The sequence below is a fragment of the Aotus nancymaae genome, unplaced genomic scaffold, assembly GCF_030222135.1.
Source record: "Aotus nancymaae isolate 86718 unplaced genomic scaffold, 86718_ANA_hifiasm-v0.15.2.pri h1tg000141l, whole genome shotgun sequence".
Lineage (NCBI taxonomy): Eukaryota > Metazoa > Chordata > Mammalia > Primates > Aotidae > Aotus > Aotus nancymaae.
In genome coordinates, this window is record NW_026988556.1 from 2,283,119 (window position 1) to 2,303,218 (window position 20,100).

Sequence of the window (20,100 nt, forward strand, 5' to 3'; positions counted from 1 at the left end):
GGGTTAATCTATGAATATTCTGTGCTTAATAATTCTTCTTATAAGTAAATATCATGTTATATCCAGTATTCATTAAAAGACAAAAAAATATAAAATATGCAGTTGTTCAAAACCACCCAAATTGCAATAGTGAAAATGTGGCACAATCCAAATGTTGATCAAAAGTGCAAAGATATATATGGAGGCATATACACAACAGTGAATGCACTGTAGCAAACATCTGCTAAAACAGCCTCGAACCAACAGCTTATCTTCTGCTTTTGTACAACAACCAGCTAAAAATAATTTTTTTAGTTTAGATTATTTATTTATTTATTTTTTATTATACTTTAAGTTCTGGGGTACAGGTGCAGATCCTGCAGGATTGCTCATAGGTATACACATGCCATGGTGGTTTGCTGCCTCCATCTCCCTGTCACCTACATTAGGTATTTCTCTTAATGTTATCCCTCCCTAACCTCCCCACCTTCTGCTATTGCTCCCCTAGCCCCCCACCTCCCAACATAGCCCAGTGTGTGATGTTCCCCTCCCTGTGTCCATGTGTTCTCGTTGTTCAACCCCTATTTGTGAGTGAGAACATGCAGTGTTTGGTTTTCTGTTCTTGTGTCAGTTTGCTGAGAATGATGGATTCCAGATTCATCCATGTCTTTGCAAAGGACATGAACTCATCCTTTTTTATGGCTGCATAGTATTCCATGGTGTATATGTGCCATATTTTCTTTATCCAGCCTATCTTTGATGGACATTTGGGTTGGTTCCAAGTCTTTGCTATTGTAAACAGTGCCTCAATGAACATACTTGTGCATATGTCTTTATAATAGAATGATTTATAGTCCTTTGGGTATATACCCAGTAATGGGATTGCTGGGTCAAATGGTATTTCTATTTCTAGATCCTTGAGGAATCACCACTGTCTTCCACAATGGTTGAACTAATTTACACTTCCACCAACAGTGTAAAAGTGTTCCTATTTCTCCACATCCTCTCTAGCATCTGTTGTCTCCAGATGTTTTAATGATCACCATTCTAACTGGAGTGAGATGGTATCTCAATGTGGTTTTGATTTGCATTTCTCTAATGATCAGTGATGATGAGCACTTTTTCATATGTTGGTTGGTCACATAAATGTCTTTTTAAAAGTGCCTGTTCATATCCTTTGTCCACTTTTTGATGGGGTTGTTTGTTTTTTTTCTTGTAAATATGTATTAGTTCTTTGTAGATTCTGGATGTTAGCCCTTTGTCAGATGGGTAGCTTGCAAATTTTTTTTTCCCATTCTGTTGGTTGCCAGTTTACTCTAATGATTGTTTCTTTTGCTGTGCAGAAGCTCTTAAATTTAATTAGATCTCATTTGTCTATTTTGGCTTTTGCTGTCATTGCTTTTGGTGTTTTAGTTCTGAAGTCCTTGCCTATGCCTAAGTCCTGAATGGTACTGCCTACGTTTTCTTTTAGGGTTTCTATGGTGTTAGGCCTTATGTTTAAATCTTTAATCCATCTGGAGTTAATTTTTGTATAAGGTGTAAGGAATGGGTACAATTTCAACTTTCTGCACATGGTTAGCCAGTTTTCCCAACACCATTTATTAAACAGGGAATCCTTTCCCCATTGCTTGTTTTTGACTGGTTTGTCAAAGATCAGATGGTTGTAGGTGTGTGGCATTGCCTCTGAGGCCTCTGTTCTGTTCCATTGGTGTATATCTCTGTTTTGGTACCAGTACCATGCTGTTCGATTACTGTAGCCTTGTAGTATTGTTTGAAGTCAGGTAGTGTGATGCCTCCAGCTTTTTTCTTTTTGCTTAGGATTGTTTTGGCAATGCAGGCATTTTTATGGCTTCATATGAAGTTTAAGATCTTTTTTTCAGTTCTTTGAAGAAGGTCAATGGTAGCTTGATGGGGATAGCATTGAATCTATAAGTTACTTTGGGCAGTATGGCAATTTTCATGATATTGAGAACTGCAAACCACTGCTCAAGGAAATAAGAGAGGACAAAAAACAGATGAAAAGACATCTCCTTGAAGAGGTCCTTCACATGCTTTGCTAGTTGTATTTCTAGGTATTTTATTCTCTTTGTAGCAATTGCGGTGAATGGGAGTTCACTCATGATTTGGCTCTCTGTCTGTTAATGCTGTATAGTAATGTTTGTGATTTTTGCACATTGATTTTGTATCCTGAGACTTTGCTGAAGTTGCTTATCAGTTTAAGGAGATTTTCGGCTAAGATGATGAGGTCTTCTAAATATACAATCATGTCAACTGCAAATAGAGACAATTTGACTTCCTCTTTTCCTAATTGAATACCCTTTATTTCTTTTTCTTGCCTGATTGCTCTGGCTAGAACTTCCAATACTATGTTGAATAGGAATGGAAAGAGAGGGCACCCTTTTTTAGTGCCAGTTTTCAAAGGCAATACTCCCAGTTTTTGCCCATTCAGTATGATACTGGCTGTGGGTTTGTCATAGATAGCTTTTATTATTTTCACATACATTCCATCGATACCTAGTTTATTGAGAGTTTTTAGCATAAAGGGCTGTTGAATTTTGTCAAAGGCCTTCTCTGTATCTATTGATATAATCATGTGGTTTTTGTCTTTGGTTCTGTATGTGATGGATTATGTTTATAGATTTGCATATGTTGAACCAGTCTTGCATCCCAGGATGAAGCCTACCTGATGGTGATGGATAAGCTTTTGGATGTGCTGTTGCAATCGGTTTGCCAGTATTTTTTTGAAGATTTTTGCATCTATGTTCATCATGGATATTGGCCTGAAATTTTATGTTTTAGTTGAGTCTCTGCCAGGTTTTGGTATCAGAATGATGTCGGTCTCATCAAATGAGTTAGGGGGGATTCCCTCCTTTTGTATTGTTTGGAATAGTTTCAGACAAAATAGTAGAAGCTCCTCATTGTATGTCTGGTAGAATTCAACTGTGAATCCATCTGGACCTGGACTTTTTTTAGTTGGTAGGCTTTTAATCGCTGCTCAATTTCAGACCTTGTTTTTGGTCTATTCTGGAATTCAACTTTTTCCTGGTTTTGTCTCGGGAGGGTGTAGGTGTCCAGGAATTTATCCATTTCTTCTAGATTCACTGGTTTATGTGCATAGAGTTGTTTGTAGTCATCTCTGATGGTAGTTTGTATTTCTGTAGAATCAGTGGTTATATCCCCTTTATCATGCATCTATTCGATTCTTCTCTCTTTATTTTTTATTAGTCTGGCTAGTGGTCTGTCTATTTTGATGATGTTTTTTAAAAAGCCAGCTTCTTTATTTATTGATTTTTGAAGGGTTTTTTTGTGTCTCTATCTCCTTCAGTTCTGCTCTGATCTTAGTTATTTCTTGTCTTCTGCTAGCTTTTGTATTTGTTTAATCTTTTTCCTTTAGTTCTTTTAATTTTGATGATAGAGTGTTGATTTTAGATCTTTCCTCAGTTCTCCTGTGGACATTTGGTGCTGTAAATTTCCCTCTAGACACTGCTTTAAATGTGTCCCAGAGATTCTGGTATGTTTTGTCTTTGTTCTCATTGGTTTTGAAGAACATCTTTATTTCTGCCTTCATTTCATTATTTATCCAGTAGTCATTCAGGAGTGGGTTGTTCAGGTTCCATGTTGTTGTCTGGTTTTGAGTGTGCTTCTTAACTCTGAGTTCTAACTGATTGCACTGTGGTCTGAGAGACTGGTTGTTATGATTTCTGTTCTTTTGGATTTCCTGAGGAGTGATTTACTTCCAAGTATACAGTCAATTTTAGAGTAAGTGCAATGTGGTGCTGAGAAGAATGAATATTCTTTGGATTTGGGGTGGAGAGTTCTGTATGTATCTGTTAGGTCTGCTTGGTCCAGATCTGAGTTCAAGTCCTAGATATCCTTGCTAATTTTCTGTCTCGTTGATCCATCTAATATTGACAGTAGAGTGTTAAAGTCTCCCACTACTATTATCTATGTCTCTTTGTGGGCCATTAAGAATTTGCTTTATGTATCTGGGTGCTCCTGTACTGGGTGCATATTTAGGATAGTTAGCTGTTCTTGTTGCATTGATCCTTTTACCACTATGTAATGCCCTTCTTTGTCTCATTTGACTTTTGTTGGTTTAAGCTCTGTTTTATCAGAGACTATGATTGCAATCCCTGCTTTTTTTTTTTTTTCTCTCCATTTGCTTGGTAAATTTTCTTCCATCCCTTTATTTTGAGTCTATGTGTGTCTTTGCATGTGAGATGGGTCTCCTGAATACAGCACACTGATGGGTCTTGAGTTTTTATCCAATTTGCCAGTCTGTGTCTTTGATTGGGGCATTTAGCCTGTTTACATTTAAGGTTAATATTGTTATGTGTGAATTTGACCCTGCCATTTTGAAAGTAGCTGGTTGTTTTTGCTCATTAGTTGATGCAGTTTCTTCATTGTGTTGATGGTCTTTTTCATTTGTTATGTTTCTGCAGTGTCTGGTACTTATTGTTCCTTTTCATGTTTAATGCTTCCTTCAAGAGGAAGGGAGGCAGGTTTGGTGGTGACAAAATCTCTCAGCAATTGCTTGTCTTAAAGGAGTTTATTTCTCCTCTGCTTATGGAGCTTAGTTTGGCTGGGTATAAAATTATGGGTTGAAAGTTCTTTTCTTTAAGGATGCTGAATATTGGCCCCCACTCTCTGGGCTTGTAGGGTTTCTGCCAAGAGATCCACTGTTAGTCTGATTGGCTTCCCTTTGTGGGTAACCCACCCTTTCTGTCTGGCTGCCATTAGCATTTTTTCCTTCATTTCAACCCTGGTGAATCTGACAATTATGTGCCTTGGGGTTGCTCTTCTTGAGGACTATCTTTGTGGTGTTCTCTGTATTTTCTGGATTTGAATTTTGGCCTGACTTGCTAGCTTGGTGAAGTTCTCCTGGATAATATCCTGAAGAGTGCTTTCCAGCTTGGACTCATTCTCCCCATCACATTCAGGCAAACCGATCCAGTGTAGATTAGGTCTTTTCACATAATTCCATATTTCTTGGAGGCTTTGTTCATTTATTTTCACTCTTTTCTCTAATCTTGCCTTTGTGTTTCATTTCATTTAGTTGATCTTCAATCCCTGCTATCCTTTCTTCTGTTTGATTGATTCAACTCTTGAAACTTGTGTATGTTTTGCAAAGTTCTTGTGCTGTGTTTTTAGCTCTATCAAGTCATTTATGTTCTTCTCTAAGCTGGTTATTCCAGTTGGCGTTTTGTCATGTAATTAATAAAATGTATTCATTGGTACAAATTAAATGTTATCATGAATAATGGGAAAAAAATGAGATACTGTGAAAAGATCATAATTGAGATAGAAAGGAATAGGATCACACATAGAATACCCTGAAAAATAAAATATAGAATGTAACTTACCTATTAGTACAGTAATAGCATTAGATATTATTATTAAAATAGCACCCATTATGAAACACTTTTTATGTCTGCTCATAACACCTGGAAAATAAAAATAAAGATGTTTAGATTTCTGGCTCCAAAATGATGGCACAAAAGCAAGTTGGCTTTAATGAAAGCCAACTTTCAGAAAACAACAACAACAACAAAAATTAGTGCTGTGATTATCACCAGTAATAGCCCAGAACTCAAACATGAGAAAGAGACAGTTCCTGGAGCCACAGAAAAATGAAAGACAAACAAGCAAAAAACTCTGTACAGAAAATAAGAGAATTAGACTTCCATATCCATGATGCCTCTCCTTGCAATCTTCCCAGTACCTAAGTTCATGGAGACATTATTTCTATACTGGAAAATGTGAGATTAAGATGGATAACAGCTTCCTCACCAGCTGGACTTCCCTAACAGGAAACTTGACCCTGCCTTAACCCTTGGGAAATATCAGGCATGCCTGAAGAGAGACATACCTCTGAGGACAAGCAGAGACAAAGTGATAAGGCAGGACTACCATCCCCAGTACCAGAAACTCTGCTCTATTACTTGGCCAAAGAAGTTGTCACACTAGAGTGGCTGTTAAGCAGCAGCATGCTATAGGAAGTCTGTTCCACAAATCCCATGTGCTGGAATCCTAGTCAGTCTTCCAACACTACTGGTATATCCTCTTTGGAACCTGTCCCATTTGGTATGGGTGGCACTTGGATTGTTTACTAGGATCAAGGCAAACATGGGTTAAGGTACCATGTAGTCATAAAAAGGAGGCAGAAACATAGCCCCCAACCCCCCAAAAAATTCAACAGATAAATTACAGGGAACACTTAAACAAATGTATTCGATATAAGCCAAAACAAGTCATATAAAATCCTTCAACACAAAAACATAGATGCATACCCATAAGTAACAACAGCAAACAGGGAACTGTGATATCCTTAAATGGAGAAAGTAGGAACCAGAGACAGATGTTAATGAGGTGGCAATATTTGAGCACTTGTACCAACCATTCAAAATAGTAGTTTTAAGAAAACTCAGTTGCCTCTAAAATAACACAAAAAAATTCAGAAATTTATCAGAGAAATTTAACAAAGGGATTGAAATACTTTTTAAATATCAGAAAGAAATATTGGAACTGAAAAATACATTTGCTTAACTGAAAATTTTATTAGAGGTTCTCAACAGGAGACTGGATCAAGCAGAAGAAATAATGAGCATGAAGACAGGCTTTTGAAAATACACAAGAAAAGGAGAAAGAAGAATAAAGAGGAATGAAGAATGCCTACATGTTATAAAAAAAATTACTGCAAAAGACCACATCTAAGAATTATTGGTGTTCAAGAGAGAGCCCAGCCAGAGCAAGGAGTAGATAGCCTATTCAAAGGAATAAAAATAGAAAGCATTCCAAATCTTGAGAAAGAGCTGTTCAGGTAGATAAAGGTCAGAGAACACCAAACAGATTTCAACCCAAACAAGACTACCCCTAGGCATATAATAAATAATCAAACTCTCAAATATCAAGGACAAAGAGAGTATCCTAAAATCAGCAATAGAGAGAAGCAAATAACATCTAAAGGAGCTCCAATTTATCTTACAACAGTCTTCTCAGTGGAAACCATACAGGCCAGGAGGAACAGAGATGATGTTTTCTTAAGCACTGAAAAAAAAAAATCCTGCCATCTAAGAATACTGTATCCTTCAAATCTATCCTTCAAATGTCAAGAAGAGATGGTCTTCCCAGACAAACAAAAACTGAGAGTATTCACCACTACCAGACATATCTTATAAGAAATGCTAAAGAAAGCTTTTCAACCTGAAAGAAAAAAACATGCAAAAATAAAACAGCTGAATATATACAGAATACACTGATAAAATTACATGCATGGACAAACCCAGAATACTCTAAAAACTATAATTGTGATGCACATCTACTGACATCTGTAGTATGAAGACCAGAAAACAAATCTATCAAAGACAGTAATAACTGCAGAAACCTGTTAAGAGGTAGGTAATAAAAATATGCAAGTTGAGACAACTAAATTAAAAAATATGTGAGGGTGGAGTAAAAGTATTTGTTACCTTGTTTCTATTCTTTTCTTTATGATATAAGTTGTTATCTCTTTAATTTTCTTTTCTTTTTTTTTTTTTTTTTGAGATGGAGTTTTGCTCGTTACCCAGGCTGGAGTGCAATGGCATGATCTCGGCTCACCGCAACCTCTGCCTCCTGGGTTCAGGCAATTCTCCTGCCTCAGCCTCCTGAGTAGCTGGGATTACAGACACGCACCACCATGCCCAGCTAATTTTTTGTATTAGTAGAGACGGGGTTTCACCATGTTGACCAGGATGGTCTTGATCTCTTGACCTCGTGATCCACCTGCCTCGGCCTCCCAAAGTGAGTTGTTATCTCTTTAAAATAACTTGTTATATCTATAAGATGTTTTCATAAGCCTCATAGTAATCACAACACAAAACTATGATAGAATCACTAAAAATAAAAAGCACCTAATTAATATGTACTACCAGAGAAAATTATATGACCACAAAGAATAACCATAAGAAAAGAAAATAGAGACAAACTTAAAAACAACCATAAAACAAGCAACAAAATAGCCATAATAAATCCTTACTTAACAATAATAACACTGAAATTAAATGAAGTCAACTCTTCAATTAAAAGGCATAAAATGCAGGCCAGGTGCAGTGGCTTATGCCTGTAATCCTAGCACTTTGGGAGGCCAAGGCAGATGGATCACATGAGGTCAAGAGTTCAAGACCAGCCTGGCCAACATAGCAAAACCCCATTTTTAATAATAAAAAAAAAACTTAACTAGGTGTGATGGTGGATGCCTGTAATCCTGGCTACACAGGAAGCTGAGACAGGAGAATTGCTTGAATCAAAAATGTGGAGGTTGCAGTGAGCCAAGATCATGTCATTGTACTCTAGCCTGGGCACAGCAAGACTGTCTCAAAAAAAAAAAAAAAAAAATGAAGTAGCTATACTTATATCAGATAAAATAGACTACAAATCAAAGACCACTTTAAAAAGAGTCAAAGGTAACCGTATAATGCTAAAGGGGTCATTTTATCAAAAGATATGAAAGTTCTAAAAATCTATAGACCCAACACCAGAGCTCCCAAAAATATAAAGCAAACATTCACTGATCTAAAGGGAGAGGTAGACTGCAGTGCAATAATATTAGGAGAATTTAACACCCCACTCTCAGTAACAGACAGATCATCTAAACAGGAAATCACCAAGGAAATATTGGAGTTACGCTGCACACTTGACCAAATATATCCAACTGACATGTACAGAAGCACTGCTGCAAAATACTCATTCTTTTTATCAGTACATGGGACAATCTGCAGAATAGCCCACACATTTTAGGCAATGAAAAATCTCAAATTCAAAAAAAAAGTAGAAATCACATCAAGTATCTTTTCTTACCACAATGGGATGAAACTAGAAGCCAATAACTTGAGAAACCTCAGACACTATGCAAATACAGGAAAATTAAATAACATGCTCCTTAACAACCAAAGAGTCAATGATGAAATTAAGAAGAAAATTTTACAAATTTCTTGAAACAAGTGAAAATGGAAGCGCAATAAACCAAAATCTGTGGTATGCAGAAAAGCAGTACATAGAAGGAAGTTTATAGTAATAAATGCTTTTTTAAAAAAAGGTAGAAAGACCAAATAAATAACCTAATGATGACCTCAGAGGATTTAGAAGAGCAAGAACATACCAAAACCCAAATTAGTAGAAGAAAAGAAGTAGTAAAAATCAGAGCAGAAATAAATGAAATTGAAACTGAAAGTACAACATAGAAGATCACGAAAATGAAAACAAAAGGTGTGGCTTTTGTTATAAGTGCAGCACAAAATAGCAGAGCTAGACCCAAAGAGGTGATTTATATTGGAACATGGTCTTCTCAGACATAATTAGTGGAAACTGATGAACAAAGACCATCGTAACACTTTGGTATCTCATGAAAAGATAAACAAAATATAAAAAAGATAAACAAAATCAACAAACCTTTAGCTAGACAGAGAAAAAATATAAAAAACTCAAATTAAAAAATCAGAAGCAAAAACAAACAAACAAAAACATGGAGACAAAACAGCTAAAATCATATAGGGCCAGGAATGGTGGCTCATGCCTGTAATCCCAGCACTTTGGGAGGCTGAAGTAGGAGGACTGCTTGAGCCCAGGAGTTCAAGACTAGCCTGCGCAACATAGCAAGACCCTATCTCTATTAAAGACAAACCACCACCACCAAGAACAACAACAAATGTTACCACACAAATACAAAGAATCATTAGAGATTATCATAAAAAATTATATACTAAAAATTGGAAATTCTAGAAAATATGAATAAATTGCTGCACAAATGCAATCTACCAAGATTGAACCACGAGGAAACGGAAACCTCAATGAAACAATAAAGAGTAATGAGGTTGAAGATGTAATCTTCCTACCTTAGTATGGCAATGATCAGAAAGAGAAGAAACAGAGTATGTGTGTGTGACGGTCATCCTTTTTTGGGATTGTACATGACTCAGTTCAGAACTTCAGTCCAAGCTCTTTCTGATGATGTTTCTTATCATCTTTCATATATAACCTTATTAATTTCATGAATTATTTATTATTTTTCTTTAAACCTCAGGTATCAAAATGAGAGGAACTTGTTCCCCCTTTTCCATGCCACAAATCAAGTAAATATGTCAGTAAGTCATCCCATTTTTCTGCCCATAAATTGGCAGAATGTAAAAAGGGGTATTAATGTTAGAGAAATCATGATTTCAAAATCTTGATCAAATATTTGTGGCATATAATTGAATTTTCTTACCCCCATTTGATCCTATGTCTCTTCATCCATTAACTAGTACCACTTCTATTTTTTTCAAATTAAAGAGCATGTGTGTGTTGTGTTTTTAGAAAATGTAGTTAAAATGGGAAGTAAATAAAAGGTAACTTTTGCTATTTTTTTCTTTTGTTATAGTTGTCCTGTTTTTAAATATTTAATCATTGTGTGTATGTTAAGAGTGTAAAGATTACTGACGCTTGCAGCAAGCAGAAGTATTTTTTTTTAGTCAGTTTCATGTCCCTTATTTGTAGAAGGCAGTCAGGCCATTTTGATATTCTTTCTTACAGAATGACTTTTGAAAAGAAAACCCCAAGCTGCTTACTAAATCAACGGCCTTTTCAACTTAAAAAAATCTAGCTTATTGAAGTCATGTTTCTGAGAATTGTGGAGGGATTTTAAAAAGAGGAAATAACTCTGAGCTAACAGGAAGAAAGAAGGGCAATGCACATCCTGACCATGTGAGAAATCACAATTTGCAAATACAGGGGAAAATAGGAGCCCTTTCCACTGCAAAGTTGGCTAGATATTAGTGTATAAGGGCTTGGTGCTGTCAACAAAGGTGCTAGATCTTAAGTACAGATGACCCTCAGCTTCAAAAAAGATGTGCTTCTAATGTGGCAAAGAGACAGTGTGGCTTTTGTTATAAGTGCAGCACAAAATAGCAGAACTAGACCCGAAGAGGTCATTTATGTTGGAACATGGTCTTCTCAGATGTAATCAGGGGAAACTGATGACCGAAGACCATTGTAACACCTTGGTGTCTTATAAACCTGGGAAACTTCCTATAAACGTGAAAGCAACCTCTCACTCTCAATACCACCAAATAACAGAAAGTAAGTAACCTGTTCTGTCCACTCAGTGAGATGGAGAGTTGAAGTGACATTTAATTTTATTTAAATGACTAATGAATTGAACATTATTGCACTTCTGAATATGTAGGTACAAATTGAAACCTGTATGTGTTCGTTCTCTACTTAATTTATTCCTGAGCTCCAAAATCTAGTTTTTAATCTCAGTATAATTGTTTTCACTGCCATTATTTTTATTATTTCCCAGAATCTTTTCATTGTCACTGAATTCTCAATACTCATTTAGGAGGCTGCAATTATTTACATGAGTTATGAAAAAAAATTAGTGGCATTGGTAGAATGTGGTGAGCATAGCTGCCTTTCAAAACAACTAAAAAATTGTGATTTCCCACTATCGAGCTGATATTGAAACATGAATTTCAAAGTTGCTGAGCCTTCTTAATGTTTGATGAAGCTATGTATGAAAGGACACTTCCCCAGAGAGTTCAAGAAAAATTGATTTAATTAACAGTGTAGCTAAAATAGGTCTATATTCAATTTCATAATCTAAACAGCTAAGGACTGCAACTGTTCTTCCCATAGAGAACTCAACCATTTTCTGTTTGATTTTGATCTCTAAGGAAATATAAGAAAGATACAGAGTGACCAATGCATCTAAAATCAAACAAAATATTATTTTTCTTAGCTAATAGCTATATGAAAATTCATAAATGATTTTTTATGATAAGTAGAGCAAATAAAATATTTGTTAAAATGTATATAAAAACTAACTGTATTATGCTGCCCTAAATTACTACTATTAAAATGATGTTCATAATTTCAGATTATATATGTATATATAATATATACAATAGTATACAGAATATATTATATTCAGTAACTTTTAAAATATATTCATATATAATAAGATATAATGTATTACATAATGTATTTGTATACAAATGTATAAATTTATACAATTGATTAAAAGTAGAAAATTACACTGGTATTACTAGTGGCTGGAAGGCATTCTTAAAGCTTTTGATTAGGAAATTTTGTGCTACCATCAAATATTGATCTCATACCCCCAAACCTCTTTTATCTAACTTTAGGCAGAATTATAACACTGGCTAAAATAAGGGAGTCAGGATAAAGTATGCATTCTAACGTACCGCAGCAATAATTTTTTGACTGTAGCATACACTGGTAGGTTGACATGCAGCTAAATGGGAAATGCTTAAAGGTCATCACAGTCCCTAAATCATAGATTGTTGTATTGAATGCATTTAATTTCAGCCGTTCCTCCTTCATATATTTTGACATAAATAAACCCTGTGGAAATCCCAAAGATTTAGTTAGGATCTTACATACTCTGAGCTTGCTGTTTAATAAATCCAGTGCTACCAGGTTGTTTCATAAGTGTATTTTGTAGAACACTTTTTTTCTGTATCTTTCCTAGGGTTGGTAAAGACATCTCCGTGGATATCGGAGTACTAGCAATTACTTACTAAGAGTAGAAAGGGATATATTTTTTCCATTAAGTACTCCTAAAGCCTGGTCTATCTTTACACCATCCAATAAAGCAATCTTTAAAAATATTAGAAATATTGGCTAAATTTTTCATATTATGTATACATTCTGAAAATTGTATGAGTATCAGGATCATATTTAACATCTTCTCAAATATTTTATAAAATACTTGGTAAAAGTGAAAGTAAATCTTGAGCAGTTTTAAGCCACGGTTAACCCTTCTCCATTGTAATTCAGACAATGTAAAGTAAGTCTGAATTTATTAAGACAAAACAGTCACATACAAAGCTCAATCTTGTTATAAGAAGGGATTTTCTAGTTTCTGAAAATAAAACACAAAATTTAATTCTTTTCTTCAAAGGCTTTAACATTATGCATCACAATTTCAATAAATAACAGTCATTCTGAACAACCAGAAATGTTCTTACCTTACTTCTAATCAGTTTTTTGATTTGCTGCTAGCAGCTTTGTGTCATATCTTCCAGAACCTCTCTTAAAAGTTATAACTTTATTTAATATAAAAATGTTACTCTTGTTTTTACAGCACAGCTGCAAACTAGAGTTATACCAATTTTAAAGAGTAACTGAAAGTCTAAGCATCATTTCCCAAACTAGAAGTAACCATGTGACTATCTATTAGTCATACTGTCATTAATCACAGTTGTCTCCTTGTCAAAAAAAAGACTTGCCAAGGAGGAAGGAAGTTGGTGAAATAAAAATTCAAGGTTGAAGAACAAACACAGGTTTTCTTTCTCAACGGGGATTCTCATCTGAACAACAGAACACAAAATTACTCAAGTGGGTGTTTTCTGATTCATCCACTAGTGGTACGTAACTGGTATCCATCCAGAGCTGTCGGAGAGGCTGATACTGATTAATTAAACAGCATTCTTTAGGACATTACTGCTTTATTATCTTGTGTTAAGAAAGATCACCTTAAAAGCGATAGAATCAAAGAAAAAGCAATGCTTTAAACTTTGGTTACTGAAAGAAAAACAAAAACTACTCTCTCAAAGACAAATATTTGCACAGTCACACATGTAGGTGTGAGAACACACACACAGAAGCACACACAGAGGGAGAAAAAGAAAACAGAAGTAACAAAGTGCCCAGAATGTTACCATCAACATACAAGACGAGGCTACTATGCTTTTGCTGAGTTACGAGGCCACAATTTTTTTTTCAAATCTGCTTGAATCAGTTTTCCAGTGATTTTGCATTCCCCCTCAACAAATATGGAGGAAATGAGGAGGAGCAGCCAGTGTCCCACGAGCAGCTTTGGAATTAACACTGCGTTTTTTCTGAGAGAGAAACTTGAAGTGGAAAAGCAAAGAATAGAGAAGAAACTGTGGCACGCAGGAATTAAAAGAAAGAAAATGTGAAGAGAATAAGAAACACAGGTTTAATAATTTCTGGGTGTCCTCACACATACCTCTGGTCATGTCTGTCAGCTCTCATAAAGAAATTATGCAAAGTAAACTGCAGAAGGAAAGGACAGATAACAAAATTGCTCTTTTCATTTTTGGACAGAAAAAAGACAGAAAATGTATGAGAAAATGAGTATATTCTACCTTTTTTGTTAACAAAAGATTATATCCAAAGAACTACTAGAAATGCATGTATAGAAAAATATAGAGATTACACAGTTATGGTTAAGTGAAATTTAGTTTTGTTCCAAAAAGGAAAACAGTCAAGATATGAAACATTTTCAACATGGCAAAATGTTCTCCTCTGTTGCTTTGCAGTTCATTCTCACCCCTGAAACCAGGCAGCAGTCAGCTAGGAAGCTTTGCTGGTTTTAGACATTTCTGTAAATAAAATGACACAATTGGCAGTTCTGGTAAGTCTGATGTTTTTCACTGAGCGTAATGTTTTTGAGTTTTATTCATGTTGTTGCACCGATCAGTAGTTAATTAGTTTTTATTACTGCGTAGTATTTCATTGTATAGACATATAATAACTTTTATGCATTTTATAATAAAATGTATCCATCACTACACTGAACTTTTTCCACTTCATGGATAACATAAGATCAAAATAAACCTTTGTGCAAAAGTCTTTCTATTGACACATTTTTTTGATCCTTTGAAGAAATATTTCGAGGTGGAATTTCTAAGTTAGATGGAAAATTTATGTTTTATTTTATAAGCATACATTTTTCCAAAAAATTGTGCCATTCCCAACATTAATACTGAATGGTTCTGTTTGCTCCACATCAATAGCAACATTAGATATGCCCAATCTCTTTAAATTTAATCATTCAGGTAGATGTGTAGTAGAATCTAAATGTGATTTTAATTTGTACATCTCTGATGTTATATTGAGCATTTACTCATGTGCATATTGGCAACTCATACATCTATTTTCAATGACCTATTTAAATATTTTGCCTATTTTATGGATTTGTTTGTTTTCTTATTGTGATTTGTGTATATATGCAAATATATATAAAGAGAAACATAAATACACATAAAATGTGTATATAAAAAAATAAAATGGGTTGTAAAATAACATAGAAAAATTCCATTTTTAGATAAATATATTAAAATTACTTTGTCATTTGTATAGTGCCTTCTGAAAAATATTTTCTCAAAAATTTAAAAAATCTAGAATCTTCTAAATGTTGTACTCTCTAATCCTGACAAAGTTACATATTCTCCCTTGTTGAGGTCATGCCTTTTTCCTTACTTAAAGAAAATATTGAGTCCTTCATGCCCTTCTTACAACTCTCCCTTCCTTTCCTTTCTTAGTTATTGGTCATAAGGCCAATAACTAAGGTTATATGTTAAGCTTATAAGGAAGATAAAAGGCTATACTAAGGGTGAATTTGGACCTAATTAATGTATTATAACAACAACTTGGAGTGTATACAACAGGATTGGATTCTGAGAGTGGCTACATCATAAGGGAAACATAAAGCTGGATAAGGGATATTTTATCAACATTGGGAATTCAGTTGCAATACAGAATTTCATAACTTGGACAAATGCTGTGAACAGTGATGATACACTGCTGAAATAACTCCAAGAAGATTGCAGAAAGCAATGGCTCATGTTAAGTCGAGTAACATTCCAGAGTTCCCGTGGCAGGTAGCTGAAGAAAAGATAGAAATGCTTAGAGAAGTGGGCATGCTATAGGGGATAAATTATATAAGGACAGGAAATCCACCAACGGACTCTGTTCTATGGGATGGTATAATCGGCACCATAAGGAAGGCACTGGGGAAAGGACTTAAGTCCTACATAAACATCACTGAGAAGCTTAGCATGACTCTCCTCTGCATGCCAAAGATTACAGTAGGAGGTGTTCCCACAGAAGTGGATTCAGATAGAGTATTGGGAATGACAGGGTTTAAAGTAGGAAAGGCCAAGTGTCCGAGCTCCACCATAAAACAAGGTGGGCCCCATTATGGTAATAAGGGTTGAATTGCAATAGCAGCTGGGATTACTCACCCAGAGCTATAGCAATGTCAGATAGAGCTCAATGTTCGCAGAAGTAATACACAGAGCAAAAAGGTGCTTCCACTTCAGTGCTGTGCTTTAACAACTAGTGGCACAGAGGAAAAGACACACACAACAAGCCCTGGTTTGTAACATCAGTTGATTTCCGTGATGTGATTATCCCCAGCATCGCTGATTTCAAGGTACCCAGGTGACATCATTGAACACAGAGTTGGAAATTAATGTGCAGTAGTACAGCATTACTTATTCTTTTCACTATACAGATGTAACAGATGTTAACAATTTCATGCATGGATAATAGCAAAATGTACTAAAAATCACCACAAATTGATGAGTTCTGTTTGTTTTATTAGCTTGGTGTTAGGTCCACAACTATGCCAAATGTCATGACCCGGGTTAGGTTCCAGCCAATGCTGAGGTCTGAGGGGAGTGGGTGGATGGATGACAGCTGAAAGAACACTGGGGGCCATAGGCAGGTGAAATGGAGTTTTATTTAGCAGCCGTCTCATCTCACACAGTCTGCCTTTATCTCGGCTGTCTGCTCCAGCTCGCGGCTCCTGCCACTCCCACACCTGCAGCAGCACTCCCCGGCCTGCAAGCCCAGCTCTGTCAGGACCAGCAGCTGCACTCTTTCCCTCTGGGCACAAGCTGGTTCCTGGTTCCCTTCTGCTCATCTTCAAGGTGACTGGTTCTCCCTTAAAAGGGTCAGTACTGTTACTCTCTCTTTGGGCACCAGTGTGAGCCATGTCATGACATGCCGTGCAATGCTGAGCCAAGCCAAGCCCAAGAGTGCCTGTAGAGCATCAGCAGGGTTGTTCTATTTTTTCCATGGCTTCGAGGCAAGCATGCGCTTACACAAACAGGCCATACAACATGTGGAGTTACATGTCTACACTCCAAACTCACTGAGTCACTTGCCTGGATGTCTGCCTCAGCCTGCTTCTTGACCAAAGCACATTCATATACCTTACAGTTGCTGCAAAATTTTTATGTTTTTGCTTTCAATATTATTAATTCAAAGTCTAGATAATGCAATTTTTAAATATAACTATGTTTAACAATGGGCTCAAAAACCCTCAGAAATTTCACAATCAGCTCTTGCAAGTATACCACTGGCTTTGCTGGACGTGTACAACAGGAAAGAAACCAAAGGTAGATTACTAGGAGGCTAAGGGCAACCGTGTCCTCAAAACCTATAAACTATTACCCCAATCTAGTTTGGCCAAAGCCAGGTTTCTGACAGAGGACCCAATAATGGGAGAACTCATTGTTAAAAGGAAGCCCTTTTCAACACCAAGACTAGAGTAAATGGTAAGTATTCCATTTACTCTATTTTTTTTTTTGAACTTAACAGATACTTTATTGCTCACCTTTCACACAAAGCACACCTCCAGCCATTTTCTTTCACAGCTTGACAATGTTTACATATACAAAAACCCAGCAGGAAGCATCATGTCATGTAGATTTCAGTAAGGGGAATGTAAACATCGACTCAGCCAGGCTTTTGTTTTCTGCAGCAATAATAAAGGGCCTCCTGCACTTGGCAAAAATCTGTCTTAACTTTGTAGTGCATTTCTTCCATTACAAAAAGTCTCCTGCCTAAAGCAAACTAACTTGTATTTGCTGAGCCAGTGGTATTCACTGATGCATAAAACAAATTTCGGTTTGCTGTTTCTTCTAGCAAATTTCAAGTAAAAATAAGGTTGAAGGAGGAATTTGTTTTGGATGGATGCAGGTCAGTTTGAATTGCTATAATTAACTAAATGCCTACATGTACTATAGATTCACAATTTAGTTTGCTTTTATAATCTTTATGGATTTTGGCCATGTTCAAGGTTTTCAGTTGAGCATATGGTACAGTATTTCATCAACAAAATAAGGCTACTGAATGTGCTATCTGCAGAAGAGCTCATTTAATAGGAACTGACCTAGAGGTCCATTTCGTCAGTTGTGGGGCTTAGAATTTTGGTTTACAGAGCCTAAGGGAGTCCTGGATTGTTGAAGTCAAAAAAGCCACAATTAAAAGAGAGTGAGATCCCCGTTGCTATAATTTAAATATGTATCCCAAAGTTCACGTGGGGAAAACTTAGTCCCCAGTGCAGCAGTGCTGAAAGAGAAGTGTGTGGCCAACTCCATGGTGACTCAGATGAACAGCTAACTCTGGTGTCTCAATCAGGTGGATGAAGTGGTCAGGGTGATGACTTCTAAGCTCCTTATATGCCAAATAGGAAACCAGAAGTTCCTAGAGAAACAAAGAGTCTGGTAAGCTTCCTGGCCTTAGGGTAGAAGTGGAGCTCAAAAGAAAGGCAGAAGAGACACAAAATTCCTTCTTTGGATGGATATTCACAAATCAAATGTCCATTTGTTTACTCTAACATACTTAGAAAAAAAGAAAAGACTTATTTCCTTCCATATAAGTGGTACTAGTAATTCTTATATACTACCCGATAATAAGATTAAATAGAAAGTTAAGATTCTGACTATGACCACTGACATACTTCTGTACATTTTTTTTTTTAGGAAGCAAAGCATTTCCACGTATGGAAAAAATCCTGTGTTATATTTCTTGATTTTTAAAAGCCCATCAGCAAACTGTCAAAAAGAAACTTTATAATTGCCATTTTTAAGAGCAGTTCAATCAAAACCCAGCCAATAAAAGTAAGCAAAGTTACTTCCAAAAAAAAAAAATTTTTTTTTAAACAAATGTACATTGTTCTAGTGTTTTCATTCAACAGAAACAATATTGAGTTTTTTGACATTAGAAGGCAACTAAAGACATTAAATATAACTTATTTGTCCTCTTTGATGAGGCACAAAAATAGAGCTTCCCGAGATAAAGTTGTTCCCATAGCATGTGGGCACATTTCTGATTTGTCTCTGTTCAGAAGTGACTACGGCAATGGATAGGCCTGAGAGGAGGTGAGAAGGGGCAATTAGTGATGGTGTGTGTAAGGGAACTTTGATCAACATCAACAAAGCTCACGGTTCTATCTTCACAGTTCAGGAATATTCCTACTTGGTTGGTGGGTCTTGGAACATATTGTACCATAAGTGGGGAAGTGGTAAAGAGACTGCAGTGAACATCCTCCTTAACACATCCAAGAATAAAGAGTCCCTTCTCTTCATCTATCTTGTCCTTCTGTCTCTTCTCTTTCCAATAATTGTGACAGACCCCAAAAGCCCAATTGCAAGAGTCCCCCACATGAACCACCCAGTAATATTTTCCAAATGTGAAAGTCTGAGCACCCCATAAAAGAAAACATCCAGGTGCTGCAGTGATATGGGGATCATCTTGAGCGTCAAGATGGAGAACCAGTGCTGAGGTCTCTTTACCTCTCAGCAAAATTGACTCCTGTGCTGGGCTGAGGATGTGCAGAGTGAAGGCCGGAGAGGGAAGGCCTGGAGGACTCTGGAATTCTGCAGGGGACAAAGGGGGAATTTGAGGTTAAGAACATGGACATGAAGCTGGGGTCAACCCTGAAGATCACAGGCAGGATCGATGATGGCGCTGATGGCGTTGTAATTAACCTGGGCCAGAAGACAGACACGCTGAACCTGCATTTCAACCCTCGCTTCAGTGAATCCACTATTGTCTGCAACTCACAGGATGGCAGCAACTCAGGACAAGAACATCGGGAAGATCACCTGTGCTTCAGCCCAGGGTCTGAGGTCAAGTTCACAGTGACCTTTGAGAGTGACAAATTGAATTTGAAGCTGCCGGACGGGCACCAGCTGACCTTTCCCAACAGGCTGGGCCACAGCCACCTGAGTTACCTGAGTGTGAGTGGCGGGTTCACCTTATCCTCCTTCAAGTTAAAAGAATAAAAGACCATTAAGTGGGGAAGTGGTAAAGAGACTGCAGTGAACATCCTCCTTAACACATCCAAGAAGAAAGAGTCCCTTCTCTTCATCTATCTTGTCATTCTGTCTCTTCTCTTTCCGAAAAGAAAAGTTAGATTTCTTTTTCTTATTTTACAATTTATAAAACATCAGCCGCCTCCCCCTGCTCGTCCCAGCTCAGCCCCGAGTGGCCCGGCGCCCGCTCGTTCCCTCCTCTCGCCCCTTGGCCGAGTCTTTGTCT

The 20,100-nt window shown here is 36.6% G+C and overlaps 1 protein-coding gene across 1 annotated transcript; it reads left to right on the forward strand.

Annotated features, from left to right (window-relative positions):
- Window positions 1-18,236: 18,236 nt before the first annotated feature.
- On the forward strand, window positions 18,237-19,844 carry LOC135272885 (galectin-2-like). Its single transcript, XM_064371597.1, has 2 exons — window positions 18,237-18,281; window positions 19,443-19,844. The coding sequence occupies exons 1-2, from the start codon at window positions 18,237-18,239 to the stop codon at window positions 19,842-19,844; spliced, it is 447 nt and encodes a 148-aa protein (XP_064227667.1).
- Window positions 19,845-20,100: the final 256 nt, after the last annotated feature.